Source organism: Garra rufa, chromosome 13, assembly GCF_049309525.1.
Source record: "Garra rufa chromosome 13, GarRuf1.0, whole genome shotgun sequence".
Lineage (NCBI taxonomy): Eukaryota > Metazoa > Chordata > Actinopteri > Cypriniformes > Cyprinidae > Garra > Garra rufa.
In genome coordinates, this window is record NC_133373.1 from 24,923,180 (window position 1) to 24,941,084 (window position 17,905).

Below are 17,905 nucleotides of genomic sequence, written 5' to 3' on the forward strand. Positions count from 1 at the left end.
AACGATTCAGTGCTTGAGTGAATCGTTTGAATGAATCAAACTGAATCGCGAATCTTTTGTAACCTGTTTGACCGAATCGTTTGGCATAAATAGTTGTTAGGTAAACACAGATGACATGATTGCTGACATATATTATCAGGGAAACTTATTTCCAAATCGGTCATCAGACGAATTTAGCTGTAATATTTAACTGCTTACGACCAAAACATCCCTGGTGAAAAAAACAGCTTAAACCAGCCAATACCAGCCAAACAGCCTAGGCTGGTTTTAGCTTTTTTTTTCAGCAGGGATAATCCATATACTATAATATAAATGCGCGCATCTTTTCCTCAGTGAGAATTTATGGCGGAGAATATAACTGAGCAAGGTAGTACGTATGTTTATTTCAGTTTACTTACCTCAGTAATTATTAATAAGTAAGTTTTAAATGGCAGAGGCATCTAAATGATCGGTTTGTATACATACTTGCCAGTATTTCTAGCCTATCCACGTTATTTTTCCCTTGGGAGCGGGTATTCTGGCTTCCGGTCTCATTCATGTCCAGCTATTTTTAATTATGGACACACTGGTTTGTAGAGCAAACAGTTCTACCGTTTCCACATTATTCTTCTGCTAATGGACTCCAGAAGTCTCGCTCATAGGCGTACTTCTGCGTTGAAGAATATACACACACACACACACACACACACACACACACACACACACACACACACACATTTCTTTAGAAAACCTTTACAATTTCTTTCTTAGGTTTTAACAATAATGGTTTGTTAACAAAACCAAAAATCACAAAAAATGGCCTTATCTGTGACATCTCCACAGTCTGTTTCCGTTACACCCTGTTAAATGAATTTCTTCTCCATTATCCCTAATCACATGTTCCAAATCAGCAGAGTTCTGCCTTGGATCACAGACCCACAGTGCCCATCTCTCGTGCCCCTCTGATTTAGTCTGGTTTACATGATGTCCTTTTAAGGCAGGTCTGTTTGTCATGACTGTGGGTGTCTGGTTCTCATGGGAGCTGGTCATGCCGACTTCAGTTATGGAGAGTCTTTCCATAACACATCATCCGCCCACTCCAGTCATATGTTTACAGGCACGGTCCTCTTGAAGGTCCACTTTATAGCACTTCCCAGCCACCTGGTCCTTTTGTAGTTGTTTCATTACATGTCATTTATCACAGGCTTTTGCTCTTACCCTTATTGAAAATATTAACCTTTCATGAGTACTGTATCCTGTAAGCTCAGATAAACCTCAAGACAGTTCTAGCACTTTTTTATCAGACGTTTAGCAGATGCTTTTGGCCAGAGCAATTTAAGTTTGAACTCTGTTATGAGTTCACCTGCTGTCTGTTCAAAAGTAATTCAGTCTGGACCGACCTTATGTAATCTTTAATTTTCTTGCTGATTCATTATTCCAATCCCCCCATACTCTAATGTGTCGTGTGTGGCTACACACCCAGGTCATATCTAATGCATGAGGTAGTACAATGTTTTTATTTCATTGTATTAATATTTCAATATTCATTATAATTCTGAATAATAATAATAATGACAGATAGAGGATAGTTTTAACATTAACCATAGCAGGTTTGGAGTCTCTGACTCTCCACTTGTTCAAAGTTTCACTCATCTTTATGCTAATGTTTAACCATACTACATTTTATACGCAAATTTCATTTTTCCTTTGGTTCCTTGGCTCATGCCGAGTCGAATGCACACCAAAATTAAAAATTATACAGGTCAGGATTTTTCTCAACTTTTAATACTTCGAAAAACCTACCTTTTCGAACTCTTCCTAGACAGTTTGTCTGATTTTCAACAAAATTGGCTTAGATCATATTCAGACCATGCTGGCAAAAAATTATGGAATTCAAGTTAATTAGTCAAACTCAAATAACGCGCAAACAAATTCACGCAAAAGAGCATGTAACAATTATCATGAGCCTATATCTCCGCAACACTTCACCGTAATGAGATCAAACTTGGTGTATTTTATAGATGTTTTTCCTGAACATAGAAGTCATGCCTGAGTCTTAACCTGAAGAATGCTTTGCATTTCTGGTCTCCAGTGTTTCTAGTCAAAGTAGCGTATATTCCAAGCTGTTAATCTAAGCTTTATGTTACATCGTTAGATCTCGGGTGCGCATTATTTTCATAGAATTCAATGGGCCGAAGAAAATTATTCTGCTTTTATTATGGTTACCACACCTCAAGACATCAATCAGATGTTACACAATTGATACACAGAGACGTAAATCTCTGACAAGCTATGCCATATCGCGCTAAATATCGAATGCGATATTAAGCTCGATATGGCGTAGCTTGTCAGAGATTTACGTCTCTGTGTATCAATTGCCGCTCCAGCGGAACCTGAGCGGAACGCACGTGATGGAGATTTACTACTAATCAAAGCACCGGCTTCATTGACTAAACGCGCCTCACAATATCGTTCGATATATTGCACAGCCCTAATTTCAAGACTTCAAGATTTCGTCCGGTTTTTGTCCTTAAAACGCTATTGTGAATTAATTTCTTACGCAGCTCATCCAACCACTTCGTTGCTAATTCCAAAATGTAATTTTTGTTTATTATTTGTCTGGCCAGTGTCCTTGTGGGTTTTGGTTATTTTGCTGTTTTAGGCTGTAAGGATCTGAAACGATCTGAAATCGTGTGGCCAAGTGATATAGACATGTAATGCAGTCCAGTGCTGCCTGGAAATACGTTCGCTGTGTGATTCTTTGAAAATAATGCACACCATTAGAATGTTCGTCAGTTCGACAGTTTCAACGCAGAGCCACCTAGTGGTCAGGAGTTATAAAAAAATGGCTATTTTTGCTTTTATCTTTTGAATGGTGTGGCCAAAAACCACAATGAGTTGAACTATACCCAATTTTCCCATGTCAGCCATTTTGGGCATCGGCCATTTTGAATTTTGTGGTAAAATGCGATATTTTACAAACGCATCAGAAAACTCAGTATGTGCCTTCGGCACCATGCTCTGACAGGACTTCAAAAGTGTGTGGGTAGCACCACCTAGTGGCCAAAAGTTATAAACAAATTTATTTTAAAAAAATGATAATAATGTTTGATTAAATTATCCTATTGTAATGAAACTGGTCTCAATATATTCTTTGGGTCATGCCGAGAACAAAAACTGCCATAGTCAGTCAAACTTTCTGTCCGCCCTTTTTATTTATGTTGAAAACCTACTTTTTCGAACTCCTCCTAGGCTGCTGGTCCGATTTACCCCAAATGTGACCCTGGACCACAAAACCAGACCTAAAGGTACATTTTTCGCAACTGAGATTTATACATCATCTGAAAGCTGAAAAAAAGGCTTCAAATTGATGGTTAAAATATTGAAAAAACGCCTTTAAAGTTGTCCAAATTAAGTTCTTATCAATGCATACTACTAATCAAAAATGAGTAATTTAGTAATATAGTAATGTTAGTAAATTAGTAATTGTAATATAATTATAATAATTTTAATAATAATATAATCTAAAATTAGTTTTTTTTATAATTTTAACCCATACAAATTTGACTCAGATCAGCTTCAAACCATGCTGGCAAAAAGTTGGATCAATACACAAAACGGTTATCGTTTAATGCAGCGGTTCTCAATTCCAATCCTCGCGTACCCCCGCTCTGCATGTTTTGCATGTCTCTCTTAGTTAACACACACGATTCAGATCATCAGCTCGTTAAAAGTGAGCTCCGTGCATGAACTTTGTTCGGATTGACATGACTTGTCTGATTTTCACCAAAAACGAGCCAGATCATCTTCAGACTGTGCTGACAAAAAATAGGGATTTCGTATTGATAGACAAAACTGCTTTTGTATAGCACCACAACTATTTTAAGGCATGATTCAATACGTCTGAGGCTGTATCTCTGCAAAGCTTTGACATATTGACACCAAACTTTGTGTGTGCCATTGTCACCTCACACAGAACACGCCACATCGATTTTCACCAAAATTGGCTTAGATCATATTCAGACCATGCTGGCAAAAATTTATAGAATTTAAGTTAATTAGTCAAACTGTTCTCAAATAACTCACAAACTAATTCGGGGAAGAACATGCAAAAATTAACATGAACCTCCACAATGGTTCAACATATTGAGAGATCAAGCTTGGTGTGTGTTATAAAACCATGACCTAAGGCTACCTGCACAGTTTCGGTGCAAAGCCATCTAGTGGTCAGGAGTTATAAAAAAAAATGATATTTTTCCTTTTATCTTTTGAATGGTGTGGCCAAAAACCACAATACTGGTCTCTTTAGATTTGGTGCAGCATGTCGAGTTGAACTTTACCCAATTTTCCCATGTCAGCCATTTTAAGCATTGGCCATTTTGAATTTTGTCGTAAAATGCTATATTTGCACCACCTTTTGATTAGTGATAAGCCTTTAAATCATATTACTAGTGGTTGTATTTATGATTTTCCAGCTATTTTGACTAAAATAATCTTGAAATGGCTTCAGTTACTCATTGCTACACTTAGTCTGATGTATGCGGCCTTGCTTGTTTTTGTAATACTTGGCCTCTTAATTGCTGCTTGCAGCTATGTTTATTATTATTATTTTGTATTTGCATATGATGCTATAAAACCTCAGAATAAGTTCACACATTTGATATGGCTTTTCCCACTTTCTCCTTATCTCTTACTCCTCTCACACCAGAGGCAGTTGAAAATCATCTTAGAGCGTAGAGCTGTGACTTGACTCATGCAGCTAAATTCATGGACTTAACAGCCGTCAGCTAAATTCAAACAAAACATATTTTATAAAAACAAATGTTGCCTAACATAAGCATCATGCTTAAATGGTCCCTTTTCCGTTGACACACTTCGTGGGTGTGAACGTTCACAGATAGCCTAGTGCTATGTGAGATACAGCTTTTAGAGCCGTTTGCCTTAAAAGGCCATAAACAATTCTTAAAATATTTCAAAATGGCAACTGACCCATGCCATCTGTTTATGACATAATGCAAAGTCACTGGGCTATACATATGCATGCTGGCTAAAAATGTGACTGACTATAAGCCAAAAACCTCAGATGCTGGGGAAAAAAAATGATGAATGTTATTCTGATGTGGGGGAAAAAAACAACACATGTTGATTGTTGGCAGTGTATTAAATGACATCTTAACGATGATTCTCTGACATCAGAGGAGTGAATTTAAAGGGATAGTTCACCCAAAAATTTAAATTCTGTCAATAATTACTCACCCTCATGTCGTTCCAAACCCAAAAGACCTTCGTTCAGCTTCAGAACACAAATAAAGATATTTTTGATGAAATCTGAGAGCTTTCTGACCTTGCATAGACAGCGATGTAATTACAATGTTCAAGGTCCAGAAAAGTAGTAAGGACATTGTTAAAATAGTCCATATGACATTTAATAGTCCATATCTTTATTTTTGGTTTCTTTGCACACAAAAAGTATTATTGCAGCTTCATAAAATTAGGTTGAACCACTGATGCCACTTTATTAATGTCCTTAGTACCTTTCTGGGCCTTTGAACATGGTAGTACCATAGCTGCAGGGTCAGAAAGCTCTCAGATTTCATCAAAAATATCTTAATTTGTGTTTCTTACAGATCTGGAACGTCATGAGGCTGGGTAATTAATAACAGAATTTTCATTTTTGGGGTGTCTATTCTCTTTTTGTGAAGTCTCAAAGTCACTTATGGTGGTTTTGACCCTTTTGAGCGTTTGAGTTATGTATATGTCATGCATACATCAAACAGCACAGTCCTCCACTGCATCCATCTTTAACAGAAGAAAAAATCTATTAATCTATTTTGGCCTGCATGATGAGTGTAGAAATTATCAAAGGTATTTGATAAGATTAAACATGTACGTCACCAAATCTCATTTCCTCTCCTTTGTGAATAACCTGGACTAAAAATTGTTAACACAATTACTTTTGGTCACCAAGTTCAGGTTGGATAATGCAGAGCAGAGTTATGAGATGAGCACAGTTCTGTCCATATTTCTCAATCACTGTATGATTTAAGGTCAGATTAGGACACTAGTTCCCAAATGTTTTCAACCCTTTTAGGGTTTCTGTCAACAAATTTAAGATATATTCATACGAAGAGATGAAGCCAACCCCAAATAGGTCTTTTTTGTCTTGCATTCAAATAATTATAATTAGTATTAATTATGTTGAGGTGAAAAATGTCAGTCATTCTAGTCCTATGGGTGATTTGCAGATACTTTCGTCTGAGGGCATCTGCTCCCCCATTGTTTCTGTATTGCATGGTATGTGTGTGGTTTGTCCCGTGAGGACCCCTGCGAAATGTCAGGCACTAGAAACCACAAACATTAACAGACAGAACCTCCTCAGGAACTTCAGTCAACAAAGGTAAAGAGAGGCCAGGTGAGGTGAACTAATAGTTTTACAGCACACACTCATGGAACATGTCATAATAGATTTTAAAAACTGATTCCAACGACAAAGCGTTGCATAAGATTTTAATCTTTGAAGAGGGTGGACAGAATTATGCTGCAGGTGTAATCACTCTACCATTCACAGTGACATTGATTGACAAGATTTATGCCACAGGAGATTTGATACACATTGTCGCCCCATGCATCCAAAGGCTTACATGCCTTACAGGAGTATGTGAATTAAAATGGAAACTCTCTCCAAAGAATTACACTGCTGTTCAAAAGTGTGGGGTTGGCAACATTTTGTAATGTTTTTAAAAAAAGTCTCTCATGCTCACCAAGTCTGTTTTTATTTGATAAAAAATATACTAAAACTGAGATATTATTCCAATGCAAAGGGGTCATCGGATGCAAAACTCACTTTTACATGTTGTTTGAACATTAATGTGTGTTGGCAGTTTTGTACACAACCACCCTACAATGATAAAAATCCACCCAGTGCTATTTTTTTAATCTTTAAAAGTAATATCTCCTTTTTAAAATCAGGTCATCCTCAGCTTCTTGTCGGTGTGACGACACACTGACAGAGGCCGCTCTCACGATAGTTGATTGACATTGTCGCCTTACCTTAGACCCGCCCTCACCGAGCTGAAACAGTCTGACTCCAATCGCCTCAGGTGCAGGGGAAGACAAGAATGTCTCCGATTGAGCGATTGAGGTGTTCTGTTGTTGGATGAAATAATGAACATAGCAGTAGTCATTTACTCCCGACATCCGAGCTGCTGAAGATGCAGAGGATTAACATTACGCCAATCCTGATCTACATATACATCTATGTTTGTGCGAATCATTCGTGATACAGCTTCACCCACAGCAGAAGTGAGTATAAGGGTTTTTTTATGCATCTTTGCAAATGACCTTTCTTAATAATGTGCTAGTTAGCAAAAAACGCAGCTAAATGCGGCTAAAGTAAACATACGGCTCGTCATCCCACGGCAGAGAGGGGCGGGGTGAGCAGAGCTCATTAGCATTTAAAGGAACATGCAACAGAATACCTCGCCCTAAAAAGAGCTGATTTTGACAAGGTAAAAAGAGTGTTTTTTACACTACCATTGCGACATTTTAACCAAAGTATGTTATAGACTTCTCATTAACCCTTTCACACGTGATTTTAAAATATTCTATCTGACCCCAGAGAGGGAGTTTTTTTAGGCGACCGTTATTTTAGAATGTTTCGCTTTAATGTTTCCATGGCGACGCGTCATGTGACACACCGCAGCCACAATAGCACTGTAAGACACATGGATCGCTTTTATTTAGTTTTTCCTTTTTTATTATTAATATTCACAAGCATGCTCACTATATTATGAAATATCTGATATTCCGATTTCGAAATATGTGCAAGTAAATGTATTTAAAAGTTAGAACACTTTTATAATGACCGCGTTAGTTGATCTATACCGGGTGATGGGCGCCACCATGTTTGTTCGCGCTGAATCCGAGTTTTGGGATTTACAACACGCAAATTCATCCTCTCCTCCCGAAAGACATTAAAGTAAGTCTCTGGTGAGCTGGGAGAAGAAGAGAGTAAACTTTATAGTTACCTACATAATCTGTATATGATATCAATAAAATATGTTGTCAGAATATATTTGTAAGGATCATTATTGCCACTTCCATAGACATCAGTGTGTATTTTACAAACTATAAATGTATGGATTTGCTAGTACTTATGTGTATTTAAATGTCTGAAACCTAAAATAAGCTTTATATGGTTGAAAACACTAAATAGTTGTGATAATATGACTAGCACTCAGTGCGTCCGATCTGGCTCAGCGCCAGCCAAAGCGCCAAAACCGTTTTGAATTCAGCAGTTAATCACGTGATGCTGCGAACATTCGAATCACACCGGTGTGATCGTACGCTCCAGGACCAGCCAAGACAAATCACACGGGTGTGATCTACGTGCTAAAGAGTTAAAACTCTAAAGAATCATATCAACTTGTGGAAAATGGCAATCCGATGACCCCTTTAAAATAACCGTTTTCTGTTTAAAGGAGTTGTTCACTTCCAGAACAAAGATTTACAGATAATTTACTCACCCCCTTGTAATCCAAGATGTTCATGTCTTTCTTTCTCCAGTCATAAAGGAATTATGTTTTTTGAGGAAAACATTTCAGGATTTCTCTCCATATAGTGAGAATTAAAAAAGTTTAAATGCAGCTTCAAAGGGCTCTAAATGCTTTTCTAGCTAAACGAATGGTTATTTTCTAAACAAATTGACGATTTATATACTTTTTAACCTCAAATGCTCATTTTGTCTAGCTCTGCCTCAACTCAACTGTGTATTCTGGTTCAAGACAGTTAGAGTACGTTGAAAAACTCCAATCTCATTTTCTCCAACTTCAAAATGGCTACATCACTGTTACATCACAAAAAGACTATAGACGGTTTCAACGGCAACAACATAAACAAACGTTACTGCGCATGCGCGCTTTTGTGGCCCAAACTTAACTTCCGGTAGACATCCAAATAGAATCAATAACAACAGCTAAATCCTTCTAGAGTAGATTATTTTTTTAATAACAAGCGAAATATGTTGGCTGCGTAAATTAGACTGCTTTATTAAAAATGCAAACTCATTATTTGCCAGCAGGAGGTGCTTTAAGCACGAGAAACGAGGTTTCCCGGTGTTCTGAAATATTCGGTGTCTGAGATTTTCTGTGACACTGGGCGGAGCTAGCGTGAATATTCATGAGTTTCCCGTTCATGAGTTTCGTCTTAAAGTTGCACTCAAGTATGCTCCTGATTAAAAAAAAAATACAGCTTTCTGTAACGGAATTTAATTTCAGTTTCGAGCTAATATATGTACATATTTATTGTGCACAGACATTTATTAATTACATAAGAAATCCAGTTTATTGTTAGAATATGCATCATATAGGTAGCCTAGAGATCTAGACTCACCCTAGCGGCAGCAAAAATTATTTTGCAGCCAGGTGGGTCTAGACACTCTCAATAGACCTTCTAGCTGCAAAAACCCAAATTGGGTCTTTTAATTTAATTTAATAAAAAATGTGGGGAATAAAAGATTGGACGCCACAGACATTTTTGCAGAGCAGGTGAATTTTCACAAAGAATTTTGATAAGAATTGTCAAACATTTTGAAAGATGAGACGTTTATATTATAAATGTTTTATATTACAAACAACGAATGCAATCGAACCATACTGTCCCCGTGAGTACGACACAAGGTATTATTTCTTTAAATAATCCCACATACACTACAAAAAAAAAAAAAAAGGTTTTCTTACTTTTTTGTGTCTTGTTTATTTGCTTACCCCAATGGCAGATTATTTAGCTTTTTCTAAGCAAAAACTTATTTTCGACTTGTTTCGACTTTACTAAAAAAAAAGACAGGTTTTTTACAATTTATTTTAAATTATTTTGGCTGAAAACAAGACAAAGTCTAAGTAAGAAAAGCATTTTTTGTAGTGTATATATTTGTAGTGTTTTAAAAATAGTCAAATAAGAGAGCTAGCGCCCCCCAAAGGAATGTCCATTGGGTGTATGACCTGAATAAGTTGGTCCTGTTCAGTCTGTTAATAAATATCATATATTTTTGATATTAAGCTTTTTTCGCAACAAGTCAGCAAAACTGGCTCTTCCTCATCCCAGTAAAATGATGCGACCGCTCGGAGGCAACAATCCGGGCCTTTACATGCGCAAAATAGGCTACCCTCAATATATTATATTTATAACTTTAATTTGTACGATTTAAATTCTCGAAACATTTCGACTTTATTCTCGTAATATTCCATCTTTATTATCGTAATATTTCGACTTTATTTTTGTAGTAGGGCTTTATTCTCGTAGTATTTCGACTTTATTCTCGTAATATTTAGACTTTATTCTCGTAATGTTTAGACTTTATTCTCGTAATATTTTGACTTTATTCTCGTAGTATTTCGACTTCATTCTCGTAGTACTTTTTCTTTATTCTCGAAATATTACGACCTTAATCTCGTAATCTTAGATTTTTTTTTTTTTTTTTTTTGTGTGGCACTAAAACGCTGTCCTATAAATGCCTATTGGCTCATTAGTTAGAACATGTCCTTAAATTAAATCATAATAAATTATATTAAATCAAACTTACAGCACACAATCTACAAATTAAATCAACAATCTAAAGCAATAAAAAATCCATCTCATGAACACTTGATTGTGGAACACAACACTACACTCTTTATTCATTTTTCAGTTATTTATTTAATGCACATACTTCCATTCAAATGTCTTTGCTATTTTTGCACATTGTCTGTCTTGTATACTTGTATCTAGTTCTTTTTATAATATGTATCGTCTTGCCACTGTCATTCTGTAGCACTGTGGAGCTTCTGTCACTAAAAACAATAGGCTTTATGCCGAACGTCACATGACCAACCCCGGAAAACAGGTCTCATTGCTTCCGCTTGTCGGAGAACGTGTTAATAGCCGTAATAAATAATGGCGATATCGACGGACTTTTAAGGTAATCAGTTAAACAAGCCAGCTGTTTATTGTGGACGTTTCATTCGATATTTATATATAAATGTTAGTGAAAAGAATAAAAATTTAAAACTTTTATATATCAATCCACATATGTGATGGACATTGGTTATGATCATTTTTAGTGTCTACTTTGAATAAATCTTGAGTAAATCATGTTCATATTTAAAGAGGGATATGCAAAACGCGTGAACCGGAAGCAACGAGACCTGTTTAGCAGAAAACGGAAGCCTGTTGGGCATGAAGCCCATTTCCTAGTATGTGTAAACAAACCTGGCAATAAAGCTCATTCTGATTCTGATTCTGATTCTGAAAACTTAAGTTATAGTTCGACGCTGAAATCAAATTAATTTATGTTAACGAAAACAGTGTATATGGTCCAAGGAGCACACATTTTTTTTTGTGGCACTTTAACATGAAACATGAAACTCATGAATATTCATGTTTGCTCCGCCCAGTGTCACAGAAAATCTCAGGCACCGAATATTTCAGAACACCGGTAATGGCTATAGACAAAGCAGCTCTTAATTTAAAAACGCTGCCTTATGCAGGAGGAAATGAAAATGACATTTTCTAAAGACAGTCTTTCTTCAGAAATACAGTGATATAAAAACACCCACGCCTCGGTTTGATTTTTAAACGTGCATTACGTTTATTCAACGAAGTCTATTAATAGATTAATTAATTAGTCTATTAATTCCAATTTCCAAATCAGTCGGTTTTTATATCGTGGCAGGTCGCCACAAATAAATAAATGTTTGGGAAACACATACCACAGCACAATAACCTGAGACCAACTTCATTACTCATTATTAGCTGCGCTTGTAGCCCGCGACACGAACCAGACAGATAAACAAACACAGACCGGAAGTTAACTTAGGTCCAGGCGCGTGCGCCCGATGAAACCGTCTATAAAGACTATCCCTTTAATTATACCCCTACACTCCGGCGAGGGGACTAAGATCAGACGGTAAACTTCTCCTCCGGACCCCTAGAACTCACTTAAAAACCAGGGGGTCTAGAGCCTTGAGGTAGCTGGTCCTACCTTCTGGAACAACTTACCAGTTCACATTAGAATGGCTTCCACTTTATCTGAGTTCATGTCATATCTTAAAATGCATCTTTTCTCTCTGGCTTTTAACATGTAGTAACATGTGGTTTTCAATGGTTTTATTCTGTTTTACTGTGTGTTTTTTTTTTCTCATTTGCTTTATTGGTATTGATTAGTTTTAATTTGTTTACTGACTTTCTTTTGGTATATATTGTTGTTTGTTGCATTTTGGAAGTTCAAACTCGGGGGCACCATAGAAGTCCACTATATGGAGAGAAATCCTGAAATGTTTTCCTCAAAAAACATAATTTCATAATACAGCTGAAGAAAGAAAGACATAAACATCTTGGATGACAAGGGGGTGAGTAAATTATCTGGGTTTTGGAACAACATGAGTTTGAATAATTGATGACAGAATTTTCATTTTTTGGGTAGACCATCCCTTTAAGTGTTCCATTAATGGGTTCAGTCTACAAAGCATTATGTTTTAATTTATAAAGCGTGTCACCCACAACAGCATCTTCAACTATGCTTGAAATGTCTAGCTCTTATATTTTAAATGGTGCTAAGAGGTAGAAAAAAACATAAGGCAGCATTTTATTGCTATGGCGTAAACAGTCTTTGCTCATCTGAAGCTAATAGGAATCTGCTGAGGGATAGTGCTATTTGTTTGGTTGAATGGAATGCTGAGGCTTAATGTGATGAAGAAGTCCCAATGGACAGCTGATGGCTGGAGGATACACACTGTGAGAGACACACTTAGGCTGAAGGATATTTCAGGTCATTTTAAAACTATTGAGTCATACAATTTCCACTATCACTGGTATGGCTTGTCCGTCAGGAATTCAACCATTTTTATTGTTGATATACTAGATATTTGTTTTATTGGACTAGTTTGGTTTATGAGGCCAAATAAAGTTAAAAAAGATGTAAATGTCTGTTAATTAAGCAAACAATTCCCTTTAGACAGCACTCTACTGATTAAATGTGTCATCTCCCTAATGCAGTGTCCCATAAAACATGAACTCCCCATTTACAGTATGACATCTTAGTATAAACTAATGTGTATTGTTTGACGTATATAAGCATATAAATATGTTCTGAGACACATCAGTAGGGTTTAGCTTGCATTTCATGCATTCTCATTAAGATTGATGATTTGGGGATGGGAATAAATGTCTGGTTAGCATTGGCCACTTGTGCAGACATCTGGTTACTGTCACTGTCCTGCTTCTATCTTAAGTGCTTTGAAAAGTATGGTTCAAAACATAATTTATGAGTCTAACATTTCTCAGACTGTCTGGCCAACATTACATATTAAATAATTGTAAGCTAATAATGTAATTAAGAAAAAATATTTCTGAATGACAAACCATATTACATATTATGCCATTCCTTAAAATTAAATTAAAAGGATAGACAAATTCTGTCATTAATTATTCACCCTCATGTTGTTCCAAACCAATAAGACCTTTGGAACAAAAATTAAGATATTTTGATGAGATTCAAAAGCTTTCTGACCCTGCATAGACAGCAATGCAACACAAGGCCCAGAAAGGTAGTAAGGACATCTTTAAAATAGTCCATGTGACATTTGTGCGCAAATAAAACAAAAATAATGACTTTATTCAACAATTTCTTTTCTTCTGTGTCAGTTTTCGACACAGGTTCACGAAAGTAACAGCTGCTGTGGCAAGACATTTTATATAAATTATTGAGCCATTCTTTTGTGGCACAAAAGAATGGTTCACTTATTGTGTATAAAATATAAAAATATGGACAGAAACATGAACCGAAAATCTATTTAGTAGTAGTAATACATTATTTAATTAATTAAACATTTATTCCTTGATGCCTCCTTTATTCAGAATCATTAAAAACCAATATTCATGGAATTTTCAAAGTGAAAAGATGGCTTTGTATAATAATAGTAATTATAATAATACAGGGAGAGTTTAATTCCCAAATAAGTGCTACAGTTTTAAACATCATAACCTCACCATTTTAGAAAACTGCTTTACATTTAAATAATATAACTAATATTTAGGACCACTTTCTTTCTAATATAAGGAATCACTTTATAGCTCATAAGGTGGACACATTCCTGGTTTAATAATTGATGCACTGAATGAAAAATATGTTTATTCATACATCATATTTAAGTTATTATATATCTTGCTCAACCCACGCTGATTTATAAAAGACACTTAAATTGTCAACATGGGTGAGTTTGCACAGTGTATTTTTCCTACTTGCCAGATATTCTGTATTCAGACAGATATTCCATTCCTGAGCATTTCTGAACTCTATAGGCAGGTTTTAAGTTGCAAACAGTGTTTAACTTGCTCACATTTACTACACATTGAAATAAACGCTACTGAAGGATGCTTGTCCATCGTTGGCGACGTGAATGGCTCATTTTCCTGTTGTTCCAAAAGACATCTTAATCCTATCACTTAAAGGAGCAGTTCACTTTCAGAACAAAAAATACAGATAATGTACACACCCCCTTGTCATCCAAGATGTTCATGTCTTTCTTTCTTCAGTCGTAAGGAAGTTATGTTTTTTGAGGAAAACATTTCAGGATTTCTCTCCATATAATGGACTTATATGGTGCCCCCGAGTTTGAACTTCCAAAATGCAGCTTCAAAGGGCTCTAAACGATCACAGCCGAGGAAAGAAGGGTCTTATCTAGCAAAACGATTGGTTATTTTCTAAATAAAATTACAATTTATATACTTTTTTAACCTCAAATGCTTGTTTTGTCTATCTCTGTGTGTAATCTAGAGATTAAAAAGTATATAAATTGTAAATGTTTTTAGAAAATAACCGATCATTTTGGCTAGATAAGACCCTTTATCCTCGGCTGGGATCATTTAGAGCTCTTTGAAGCTACATTTAAACTGCATTTTAGAAGTTCAAACTCTGGGGCACCATAGAAGTCCATTATATGGAGAGAAATCCTGAAATGTTTTCCTCAAAGAACATCATTTCTTTACGACTGAAGAAAGAAAGACATGAACATCTTTGATGACAAGGGGTTGAGTACATTATCTGTAAATTTTTGTTCAGAAAGTGAACTACTCCTTTAACCACAATCCTCATCAATCCATTATCATTTATAATTCATTACACAACAGTTAGCTCTTGTCCTTGATTTGATTTGCCAAGGCGTATTCCAGGACATATTTAGTATAACAAAACTGTGATGTATAACTTTTTGTATTACCCCACTTGTCTATGTTTGAAAAAAACTGGAATGAATGTGGAACACGGTCATCTGCACTCTTAAAAATAAAGGTTCCAAAAGAGTGTTTTTGCAGTGATGCTATAGAAGAACCATTTTTGTTCCCCAAAGAACCTTTCACTGAACAGTTCCTAAAAGAACCATTTTGAAGAACATTTTAAAAATCCAAAGAACGTTTTTCGACTATAAAGAACCTTTTCTGCATTTGAAAGGTTCCATGGATGTTCAAGGTTCTTCATAGAAGCACTGATTTATTGTTTGATTAAAATGCAAAGCTTTAATGCTTTGACTTTTTTTGGAATGATTTACATTGGAAAGAAATATACAAACTAACTAGCCAATTTTTGTCTAAAATGTAAGTTATTGGATACTAATTGTATGTTTATAGAACTGTTGTACACAAAATTCTTCTGTTATACTGAATATGAGCGTGGCTGTGATTATCTGCAACTGAAATATAGAGTGCCACAATGCCCGCTCAGTTTTTTCATCAGCTTTGGTTCCGTATTTTTCCCATTCATTTTTCCCATAGGAATTTTTAAAAAGTCTTTGTCAAAGAGTTAAAAGCTATAAATCAAACCAACCAGCTAAGAAGTGGATAACAAGATTACAAACTTACAAACTGGCTTTAATGTTGGAAAGAAGTGCTGTTAATCACATCAATTATACACGATGGGAAAATATGTGCTTCATGGGAATGAGTGGATGCTAAATTTGCTCGTTGAGATTCTCTGATTCGTAATTTATTTATTCTTGGAAAATTTACACCAAGAATAAACACAATTATTTAAAAACAAAGTTAAAATAGCACAGATTGGCTTCAATAAAAGCATGAACCATCAATTTGTCTTTAAAGGCTTATATGTGACCCTGGACCACAAAAACAGTTGTAAGGGTCAATATTTTGAAATTGAGATTTATAAATCATCTGAAAGCTGAATAAGCTTTCCATTGATGTATAGTTTGTTACCAATATTTGGCCGAGACACAACTGAAAAAATTGAAAAATCTAAATATTGATAAAATCACCTTTACATTTGTCCAAATGAAGTTCTTAGCAATGCATATTATTAATAAAAATTAAGTTTTTATATATTTACGACAGGAAATTTACAAAATATCTTCATTGGACATGATCTTTACTTCTTATCCTAATGATTTTTGGCATAAAAGAAAAATCAATAATTTTGACCCATACAATGTATTGTTGGCTATTGCTACAAATATACCTGTGCTACTTTGTGGTCCAGGGTCACATATGTTATTGTTCAAAATGAATTCCCTAATGCGAAAAATGAATGGGATTTTTAGTTTCGGAACCCAACTATTGCACTCTTTAATGTAACAACCTTGAAATGAGCAGGTCGGTAAGCACAGTTTCTGTCCTTTAAATAGAAATAAAATCAGTATAAACCGTGTGACTTCTTCTCTCACGTTCGCAGTTGTTATTTCTTGCACTGCACAGTCATCACAGTTAAAGTCATATAATTACGTGCCACACAAATAATCTGTTGTCACACTCCACTTGCTGCATTCTTGGTGTCCTTGGTAACCAACTCCTCTTGCGATGTAGACGAGCCCTCCATTAATTCCAGACCACGTTCTGTCAAAGAGGAGATGTCAGGTCTTGCACTGTAGCTTGTCCAAGATGCTTGGTCAGTTGTGGGAGAGGCTGAATCCCACATGTTTGGCTGATTCTCAGTGGCACCGACCCTAGAACTGCTGTAGACGTTTGGTTCAGTAGAGGATGTGGCTCCGTGGGCCAAAGAAGGTTCACTTGATGCACCTGCTACAAGAATACTAGTTTCCGACACATGGTTAAGTTCTGTTGTACTGAAACGTCCTGGTTTTTCGTGAATATGCGTCGAGTCAAATGTTTCTGTTTGGTCAGTGTTCTTTGTTTTTGTTGTGGGGATATTGAGAAGGCCCTCATGACCTTTGTCATCACCCCAGTCCTGTTGTCTATGTGAAGAAGTTGAGTGGACATATGTGGGGGTCTGTGTCGATCTCAGGCTGACCGCCGGTGTGTTATTCATCTTGTTGGTGGTTGATACATCACTTGTTGTGATGTTATTAGTGCTCATGGGCATAATTGCAGCCGTCACCAAAACATCTGACCTTCCAGACACAGATGCAGACGTCGGTTTCCATATCAAACTGTAATAAATTGCCAGTATTATAGCAGCCAAAGACACAGACAAGACATATGCAAACACAGTAGCCAGTCTCACCCACTTTTTATTGGTTTTAGCAGCCATTTTAGCTTTTTTGTCTCCTGTGTATGTCGCCGGTTTGCCCCGTTCCATGTTTGGCATAAAGTCCCGCTCCCTCATGTTCGCGCGGTTTCTCCCTCTGTGCTCCTGAACGCTGTCCGTCTTGAATGTTTGCTATTGACAGATTATTCAAGAGAACTGCTGGCGGTTTTATACACAACGTTTCTCGATTATCCACGTCGCTGTTTTTTATTCATTCATAATTTCTTCAATCTTGCAAATCCAAAACAGCGATCTGTTTCCAGCATGACAGTAGCGTGTGGACGTTGTTCCATGCGGAGACGCTTCCAGATGACCGGTATATTCAGAGATCTCACCCCTTCTGAAGCAGAGCCAGTGCTGAGATGTGATTCATCTGCTGAATGACATGAGAACGGTCATACA

At 36.3% G+C, this 17,905-nt stretch overlaps 1 protein-coding gene across 1 annotated transcript; it reads right to left on the reverse strand.

The window, feature by feature from the left end:
• Positions 1–14,121: 14,121 nt before the first annotated feature.
• On the reverse strand, positions 14,122–17,905 carry LOC141348697 (uncharacterized). The gene has a single exon (XM_073852971.1). The coding sequence runs from the start codon at positions 17,579–17,581 to the stop codon at positions 16,763–16,765; it is 819 nt and encodes a 272-aa protein (XP_073709072.1). The 5' UTR covers positions 17,582–17,905; the 3' UTR covers positions 14,122–16,762.